This window comes from Triticum aestivum, chromosome 5D (genome assembly GCF_018294505.1).
Source record: "Triticum aestivum cultivar Chinese Spring chromosome 5D, IWGSC CS RefSeq v2.1, whole genome shotgun sequence".
In the NCBI taxonomy this organism is placed as follows: Eukaryota; Viridiplantae; Streptophyta; class Magnoliopsida; order Poales; family Poaceae; genus Triticum; species Triticum aestivum.
In genome coordinates, this window is record NC_057808.1 from 448,047,102 (window position 1) to 448,056,359 (window position 9,258).

Consider the following 9,258-nt stretch of genomic DNA (forward strand, 5'->3'; position numbering starts at 1 on the left):
GTGAAGAACATATGCCTTTGGATCCAATGTGAGAGGGACGAGTACCAACCGAACAAGGATGCTACATTAACAAAACTTCCACCCGCTAGTCCAAACCGAATGACGGAGATTGGTACTTGTGAATTGTGATGACCCAACGACATAAAATCCTTCATGAGAGGATGCTCTGAGGGCGCATGTAGTTAGCCGGGCATGTACCTGGAGAGGTCTAAAAATATATAGTTTGTGGTTGAGTTAAAAAATTCATATTATTTTATAATTGATGTCATCAACCGTTTATATTAATATTATACTAATTTCAGTACAAAGTTATGCAACGTTTGAGACATTTATTTTGAAACTGAGGGAGTATTTTGGAATTTTAGTTCATCTCATCTCATCTCAGAGTTCAAAAACTCCTTATCTTATAGTATATCTTGAAGAAAACATTTTTTAGACATTGTGGAGAGGGAGGAGGGGCTGACCGCTGAGTGTTCGAGTGGACCGACCCCACTTGTCAGACGCCGGCGATCCGAACACCCCCCGATTCAACCTCCCCTCACCCCTCCACCTCCGCCCCACCGCCAGCCCCAGCTCCGGCGATGGACGCGGCGGCAGCTCCGGGCGCCGCGGCGGGAGGGCAGCAGCAGCAGCAGCAGCAGCCCGCGCCTCCCCGGGCGGAGCGGCTCAACGGGGAGGTGCAGAGCCAGCTGAACCTGGAGGGCATGCGGGCGCGCGCGGTGGGGCTCTACAAGGCCATCTCCCGCATCCTCGAGGACTTCGACGCCATCGCCCGCGTCAACCCCAGCGGATCCCCCAAGTGGTTCGGGCTCACCCATCCCCTCCCCTCCCTCCATTGCTCGCCGCCGCCGCCGCCTAGAGTGAATCCCCGACCTAGGGTTTCGGTGGATCCCCCGGCCTGTGTGCGATAGTTATAGTACTGCTGCGCGATTGATTGGTTGCTTACTGGTATGGTATGGCGGCTGGCAGGCAGGACGTGCTCGGGCAGTTCTCCATGGTGAGCATGGAGCTCTTCAACATCGTGGAGGACATCAAGAAGGTGAACAAGGGCTTCGTCGTGTACCCCAGGAACGTCAACGCCGAGAACGCTGCAAGTGAGTGAGCTCCTCTGAATTTTTAAAATATTTTTTTCACTTATATATGTGCCATGTGATATCTTTTCCTTTCTGTGGCTAGTAAAATTGTTCTGGGATCATGATAGCCTATGAGCACGCATAATGTTTCGGTTGAATGGATTCAGAGATTTCATTTTCATTTAGGTGTGAAAATAACCCATCTGATACGAAGAACCCTGTCCAGTTTCATAGACAGGTGTTGCTGTTCTAATTTTTTTTCAGGGATAGATAAGTGTGATAGGGAATCAGTAGCAAATCAACTACCAAAATGCTGTTTCAGGATTTCTCTAGGTTGTTGTGATGTGCTGCAATTTAGTGGTCCCATGCTGCTTTTGTCAATGCATACGATTATTCTTCGTTTGCTACTAGTGTCACATCATGTTTCCTGCTTGACCTGCGTGTGTATTGCAGTACTGCCTGTAATGCTGTCGTCAAAGCTCTTACCGGAGATGGAAGTTGAGGAAACTACAAAGAGGGAACAGTTGTTGTCTGGAATAACGAATCTGCCCGTGCCTTCTCAAATGGAAAAGTTAAAGGTGCTTAATGCGGAAAATGCAAACCTGTATCACACTGTTATTGGTTGATCTGTTGGTTGTCTGCTAAATAAAATTGGATTTGCTGCCTTCAGGCTCGGATAGACATGATTGCGAATGCGTGTGAAACTGCTGAGAGAGTAATCGCCGAGTGCCGTAAGACTCATGGTCTAGGAGCCCGTCAGGGGGCAAATCTTGGTCCTATGTTAGATAAGGCACAAGCTGCAAAGATACAGGAGCAGGAAAGTCTACTTAGAGCGGCAGTAAATTATGGTGAAGGTGAAAACACATTGATGCTTTTTGGACTTCTAAATTAAATAACTCATGTACGTCTCCTATTTGTGTTATGGACCCTCAATGCTGAAATAGCCTGATTCTCAGGATTGCGGGTATCGGGAGACCAAAGGCAGATGCATTCATCTCTTCCTAGCCATCTAATGGAAGTACTTGCTACTGGAGACGGGGCTCATAATTTTGGTGATAATTCTGGTAAGATTAGATCATGTGATATTTCCACATTTTGTCATGCTCTATTAGGTTTTTTTATGCCATGGTTAGCTGACATCGAGTGCATCATAACCTTTTGCGTTTAAAGCGTGTGTCAGAAAACGCTCCAGTATCAGCATCTAACAGCTATTTATATTTGCAGGCGCCTATCCCAAAAATACACCAGCATTTTCACCTAATAATGTCAACGCCCAGGGAAATCCAATGCAGGTTTGTGTAGCATCAGTATTAGCACTCATAGAAGTCGTGTACATATTGAAATTGGAATCCATCTTATTGCTCATAGTTCCTTTTTTGTTGCATGCCATTCATGTTCCCCGCGAGGTGTTGTTTTCCTGTTTACTGGTTGGTCATATGATGTCAGTCCCTGTTATTGTGAACTGTATTAAGTGTTGGTTTGAGTACCTTCTTTTGTTTTTATTTGAGGATTGATGATAGCAATCACTAGCCTGAATTCGACGAAACGTTTGATCCTTTTATCTTAGTCATCGGATGTGTTAACGCTTCATGCAGGCATCTGGAGGACAATTACTTGGCAGATCTGCTCCATCGCCTGGAACTGCCGGAACCCCTAATTTTGAAAATGTGTCTACTCCTCCAATGCCATATGCTAACTCCCCTAGGTCAGGCACCAATATGATGAATACCCCTTCACCACAGCAACATCTGACACCACAGCAGCAGAGGCAAAAGCTGATGCAAGCATCTCAGCAACAGCAGCAGCAGCTGAGGCCATCAGCTGCTGGGATGCTAGCACAGGTAAGGTAACTTTCCTTTTCAGTTTTAAAGAGGTTTTGTTGCGCTTGTGGCATTGGCAACAATGTTATCGGTTTCCTGAGCGTATTTCTTATGATTTTGTAGTGCTGTCTTGCAAAAATTCTACACTATTTATCCCAACATGGTACTTTTTGGTGCTCACTAAATCTACAATTTTCTTGTAGAGCTCGGTTCCTCAGTTACAAGATCTACAGGGACAAGCTCAACAAAAAGTACAGGCAATTTTACCATTGACCACTTCTATATTTTCTAGACATGGAAATATAATTGTTTTTAGTTTCACAAAGCTCATAACTTGCTGTTGAAAACCTTTTGTAGGTTGCTGGCCAACAGCAGATGCAGTACAGCCAAGCACAAGCCTTGTCACAGTTTCAGAATAGGCAGATGCAGGCTGCACGCATGCAGCCAGGCATGTCTCAGAGCCAATTGAACCAAGGAAATCAGTTGAGAAGCCATTTGGGCCAGTTCACTGGAGCTGCAAACAGTGCAATGTTTACTGCTGCACAGGCATCTTCAAACTCACAAATGGTTAGATAACACCTTTCTTTTTATTAAGTCATGTAAAAATTATAAGGTTGTTGTTCGAGAAGGATAATTATACTCTCTATGGATGTACTCACGTACATTCATGAGCTCATGAAGAAAGATTCGAGTTTGTTCAGTTGTCAGGTTTTCTTCTGGATATTTTGAACATATTCCTGTGCTGATTGAACTGCCTTTTTTGTGTGCATTTTAGATGGCAAACATACCTGGGACTATGCAAACAATGCAGTCACAGTCAATGATGCCGCAAATGCAGGTAAATGCCTTTCTTGTTTGTTATCACCAAGTCACATTGGTTGCAGATGTTTTTGTTGAAACACAGTAGTGCACTGCATTTATAATTCTCCATTTTTTCTGCTGTGACTTATTCTTTGCACATATACTATATCCTTTCTTGCATTATAAATTCTAATGTTGTTTTCTTATGATTGTTCAGCAGTTTGGTTTGACTGGTGGGCATCCTCAGAGGAGTCATCAAATGATGACCGACCAAAGTATGTACCGTTCATCCTCTTTTAGGCTTTTGTCATTATTAATAAATTAAGGAAATGCGTAATTTTCTGTACAGCTATATAGTGTACTTGTGTCATCCTGCTTGGACTACTGCTAGGAAAAATAGCTGGTGTGATATAGTCACAGTTCAGAAGAAAACATACATACATTAATTATTCTTCATTTAAATTTGGAGCATAATTCAGCATGTATTTACAAAAACGGTTGCCCTGAGGAAAAGTTAGATGCGCTGGTTTTTGATGCACTGCTATTGCAGATATATTTGGTTTTCTTCTGTGCAGGTATCTAGCTCTGTAGTTGTTTGAGATAGTGGTGCAGGCGAAAAGTTTTTATTCACATGATTCATAACTGTGCGCTTTGTGTTGTTTCTGTGTCATTTTAGTTTGCGATGAAATCCTCCTTGACCTTCCCTAGCGCAGTTTAATTTTAAATATACTTTCTGAGCAAGTAATTCTCCTTTATCGCTTGCTGCAGTGTACGGTATGGGAGGTGCAAATACCACGAGCATGATGGGAATGCAAATGCAGCAGCAGCAGCAGCAGCAGCAGCAGCAGCAAGGGCTATATGGGAACATGCAAGGTGGCGGTCAGAGCTTGCAGCAGCAGGGCATGGTGGGCCTTCAGAACCAGCAGCAGAACCAAATGCAAGGAGGCGGTCAGAGCTTGCAGCAGCAGGGCATGGTGGGCCTTCAGAACCAGCAGCAGAACCAAATGCAGAACCAGATGCAAAACCAGATGCAGAATCAGATGCCGAACCCGAACTTCTCCCAGCAGAGGCAGCAAAACCAGCAATGATTCATTCAAGCGGGCTGACCAACCGTGTGTTGCCAAGGCGAGGCACGGGTTCCTGGCCAGAGTCGAGACAGTATTTTCGGCTGGACGATGTTACTCCTGACGACGCATCGTTGTGCCTTCCCTGTGTGCAGTAATGGCACGGGCTACCGACGATTCACCATTGGTTTTGCTCGCGTCCAGTGGCTGTGCACCGTGCAAGTAGTCATGATTGTTCGTCATCGTTGTAAATCGGCGTTAGATGCATCAGCTAGAGTAGCCCGCGGGCTGGAATTCGTTGCAAACTATGACGTGCTCGGATATGTATGTACTGCGCTGCAACTTATGATGCGTGCTTGGATAGGCGCATGCTTCGGTCTAAAATACAGTATAACCTCAAGTCCTGAATTCTGATCCAGGACAATTCTTACTTTCAGATGGTTGCTGTTAAATAGCTGGGATTTGTTTTCTTTGTAATCATGCAAGAGCTGGTGATATGTTGATTGGCATACACCTAATGACTTCTTGGCATCTGAATACTGTCGGCCCGAGTCTTCCTTCGCATCCCATGTAGAAAAACAGTACAAGCTGTAGAGATGAACCAACAGCTGTACACAATTATGCAGCAACAGATCAGATCAGATCAGATCAGAGTCGAACGGTGGACTGGTAATACAGACACAGAGAAGGAAAAGAAGCAATAGTTTTGCAGGTTATTCTTTTTTTATAGGGGAGTTTGGCAGGTTATTCTCTGCCATAGTAGTTCAAACTTCAAACAACACATCACCCAACAGACTGCCAGGCATCAAACTGGACTAGTGCTTTTCTTAGATAATTATTCAGCTGGAAGTATATCTTGACGCCGAGATGCATATGCGCGGGCAGCAGCAGCTTCATGAGGCCGTGGATCCTGTTCGCTCCGAGATGTCGACCGACAGATCACAAATTCACATAGTTATAATATATCTCCCAACTTGGAACAGCGACAAATGGAACACCACAATGTATGAATTACAAAAAGCTTCCACAAATAAGCAAAATAAGCAAATGGAGAGTAGAAAAACATCAATTTTCAAAAAATGGCTTCCCCAGTGGCAGCGCTGGCCTGGGAAGTTGATGGAGCAGCGCCGGCATTTCCTCGTCCACTCGAAAGCTCCGTCCTCTGCAGCCTCTCGGGCAAGGCTTCCATCCCTATGAGTGAGTGACAGGAGCCAAACAGGTGCCCAAACTCTTGGCGTGTAGGTACCCTCAGTCACCTACTGGCCGAGGAGAAGCAGAGCATCTCCACCCACACGCCCTCAATCACCTTCCATGGATTGTCTTGTCATCCTTGAGGATCTACCAGAGATCTTTCACGCCAGACAGCACACCCACAACGGCCTTCACCAGAGGCATCGTGAATACATTGAGCAGCAGTGGTACATCGGTGATCTGCTGATGGGCCCATGTAGTAGAAGCAGAAATCCATGGTGATGCGCCAGATAAGAACACTCATCGGATGGCCTCCTTAAGCTGCAACCCAGATCTTGGTCGCACTTGTTGGTATGAAGCGTCCACTGCCCCCCTGCGATCATTGAGCTTCCAGTAACTGCCGGGGTCCTTGATTTGATCTTCCCACCCTTTCTTCACATACCTAAGAATCAGCCCTGTAATGGCAAATGATGAGTTGCAGTTGCAGGGCTTCATGGACCAAATTTGATCAACGAAGTTTTTGCAATTGAAGAAAATCGAGATGCACATCTTCCGGTTGTGCCAATTATCGCGGTCAAAGAATCCCACCAGGTAAACAAGCCAAATACGCTCTCAGTAGGCTTCCGGCATGGCCGATCGATTCCAGCCAGAAGCTAGCGCTCCCAACAGGCCGGCAGTTGGCGAGGGAAGCTGGTATAGCCAAAAAAACTACAGTACTAAAGACACTAAAGACAATCGCGCGGGCAATAAACTGATATAACAGAAAATTTAAAAAACTCCTTATATATGCCACCAAAACATCCTTGTGGAATTGTCAATTGAATTTGGTGCTTGAGATTTGCTAATGGATTGATGATATAGATAGTAAAAGTATTTTCAGAGTAACAAATACTATATAACTAAAAGAAAAACTATAGTACTAAAAAAATACATGGAGAGAGGCATATGCTGAAAAATATATGCCTGTGTGGTCGGCAAGAAAAACAAACAGTTCAGCTTGCTACAACAAATATTGTCTTTTTTTTCAATAAGGAGGCATCGTCTCGGCCTCTGCATCATACGATGCACATGCCCATTCACTACCAAAAATATATGTACTGAATTGCCTAATTGTTCAGTCATTCGTTTCGATAATCTTACATTATTATCACGATGTTCCGGTATTTTTTATACATGATTTCTGAGAACATTTGCGCCATCCAAGCCATAGCTGATTTCTCAGGCAATTATTCATAAAAAAAATCCACCCATTGCCGTGAATAAAGTTGTCCGACTTGAAAGCGAAAATATGTATATGGACACACACATACACTACACACGCATTCTAAGACAATCGTGGCACACATGCTGGGAAATCCCAAACCCCGGTCAACAAAAGAAAGTTTGTGCTACGCTTCTCGTTTCTTCAGCTTCATCATGAGCCCATTTTTCATCTGCAGTAAACAAGATAGCTTGGGTTGGATGCTCTGGCCTTCCACCAGCTCCAGGTCAAAGTTCCACACGACTGCGGCGATGATGGTCTTCATCTGCACAACTGCGATTTCCTTGCCTGGGCACATCCTTGGGCCTGAGTTGAAGGCCAAGAACTTGTTAGACGGCACATACTTGAGCTTGTTGCTATCCCCCAGGAGCCATCTGTCTGGGTTAAAGTCGAGGCAGTCTTTACCCCACAAGCTCTCCATTCTTCCCATGGAGTAGAGAGAGATGTAGATGGCATCACCGGCATACACCTCATGGCCACTTGGCATGGTATCATCGGCAACCACCGTCTTGCGCTCCATATGCGCTGGTGGGTATAGCCTGAGAGTCTCGTACAAGGTGGCTCTTAGATAGACCAGAGATTTGGTCTCCTCCGGCTCAAAGATGACCGTGGCACCCATGCCGCGGGCTACTTTGTGCGATAGAATAGGTGAGAGTTCATTGCGGATGATTGACACAACGTTAGGGTTCTGGGCGAGGCTGTAGAATATCCATGGCAGGGTCGTGCCGATTGTGTCCCTCCCAGCGAGCATGAAGCTAATGAGTGTCCCACAGAGCAAGTCATCGTCAGCGTAGTCTGGGTCATTGATGTAGAGAGATAAAATATCCCCCACAACCTCTTCATCCTCATCTTGGCCTCTGTTGTTCTTCCTCCTCTCCATCGTATCCACGACAAACCTGCGGAGCACTCTGTTCGCTTCGTGGAGCCTTCTCTCGGGACCAATATTTAGCCACCTCAATGTCTTCCACAAAGAGGCCGGCATGGTGTGTCGGAGAAATCCCACCTCCATGACCGTGTCCATGGCAAGGGAGGCGTCAATCGGAGGCATGTCCAAGGACAGGAAGCCAGGGTCAACGCCAAAGACTGTCATGGCGGTGATGTCAAACATTAACCTCGCCATTACTTCTTGCATGTCGAACGAAGTGCTGGTGCTCGCCATGCGGGCAAGCAACGGGAGGAGGTGGTCCTTCACCTTGTCATGGCAATGAGCTGCCACACGGTCAGCAAACCGTGGGCTGCTGATCACGCCCACGAACTTCATGCGGCGCAAGCGCCACAGCTCGCCATCGATGGTGAAGAAGCCACCAGCCATGATGTCGAATATGGCGGCGAATTCGGCGCCCTTGGGGAAGTTGGAGTAGTTGGTCGTGAAGATGTGCTGGATGTTGGCAGGGTCGCAGGTGATGAAGAACCGCATCCCGGCCCCAGGCGGGCCGTCCCCATTGAAGTTGAGGCCTGATCCGGCGAGGAGCGCATAGCTGTACTCATGGAAGTTGCAGATGTTGGCCACGAGACCAGGGAGCATGCCTAGTATCGGCCATTTTGTGGGGAGCACCGATGCTGGGTCATTTGATCTACTACGAGTACTGGACCACATGTACAAGTAAAGACCTAGGGGAACAAGTAGCACAAGTGCTGTGGAGATGAGTGACATAATTATCGCTAGTGCGGTGTGGGGAGGACTACTTACTTGGATGTAAGGTGCAAATGCAAGGGACATGGCGATGGCTTCATTTATATATAGACAAGTTGTTCCCTCTGAGTCCATTGGTACCATACTAGCAGCGGCCACTACACATACATTTTTTTTGCGGGTCACCACACATACGTTTTGGAGCACGATATAGCATGCGTTCTGCGCACGAATATCATGCGTTCTGTATCGTCATGAAATAGTATAAAACTTGTAAGCATATACCTCAATTAATCGATGCGATATGAACAAGGTATTTAAAATCGTCATGCGTATGGTACCTCCATTATTTTCGGGCTGCTGCTGCACTGGAGTAGTGGACAACAATGTATGAACGTTGCTGCTGGAACAGACG

At 46.1% G+C, this 9,258-nt stretch overlaps 2 protein-coding genes across 4 annotated transcripts; one reads left to right on the forward strand and one right to left on the reverse strand.

The window, feature by feature from the left end:
- The first annotated feature begins 456 nt into the window (after positions 1 to 456).
- Positions 457 to 5,176, forward strand: LOC123122611 (mediator of RNA polymerase II transcription subunit 8). 3 transcript variants are annotated; one of them, XM_044542840.1, is made up of 12 exons: positions 457 to 802; positions 970 to 1,094; positions 1,527 to 1,651; positions 1,744 to 1,927; positions 2,030 to 2,137; positions 2,298 to 2,365; positions 2,669 to 2,914; positions 3,097 to 3,150; positions 3,251 to 3,460; positions 3,669 to 3,731; positions 3,915 to 3,969; positions 4,463 to 5,176. In XM_044542840.1, exons 1-12 carry the CDS (start codon positions 582 to 584, stop codon positions 4,780 to 4,782), a joined length of 1,779 nt encoding a protein of 592 aa, XP_044398775.1. In that variant the 5' UTR covers positions 457 to 581; the 3' UTR covers positions 4,783 to 5,176. The 3 variants fall into 3 exon arrangements, with proteins under 3 accessions (XP_044398775.1, XP_044398774.1, XP_044398776.1); XM_044542839.1 differs by having other exon boundaries at positions 459 to 802; positions 3,912 to 3,969; XM_044542841.1 differs by having other exon boundaries at positions 460 to 802; positions 3,097 to 3,144; positions 3,912 to 3,969.
- Positions 5,177 to 7,205: 2,029 nt separating this feature from the next.
- On the reverse strand, positions 7,206 to 8,993 carry LOC123122613 (noroxomaritidine synthase 1-like). Its single transcript, XM_044542842.1, has one exon. The coding sequence runs from the start codon at positions 8,985 to 8,987 to the stop codon at positions 7,338 to 7,340; it is 1,650 nt and encodes a 549-aa protein (XP_044398777.1). The 5' UTR covers positions 8,988 to 8,993; the 3' UTR covers positions 7,206 to 7,337.
- Positions 8,994 to 9,258: the final 265 nt, after the last annotated feature.

Coding starts and splice junctions, on each gene's coding strand:
- LOC123122611 (XM_044542839.1), top strand. CDS start 582: ATGGACGCGGCGGCAGCTCCGGGCGCCGCGGCGGGAGGGCAGCAGCAG. Junction 803..969: donor CCCAGCGGATCCCCCAAGTG/GTTCGGGCTCAC, acceptor GGCGGCTGGCAG/GCAGGACGTGCTCGGGCAGT. Junction 3,461..3,668: donor CATCTTCAAACTCACAAATG/GTTAGATAACAC, acceptor TGTGCATTTTAG/ATGGCAAACATACCTGGGAC.
- LOC123122613 (XM_044542842.1), bottom strand. CDS start 8,987: ATGGTACCAATGGACTCAGAGGGAACAACTTGTCTATATATAAATGAA.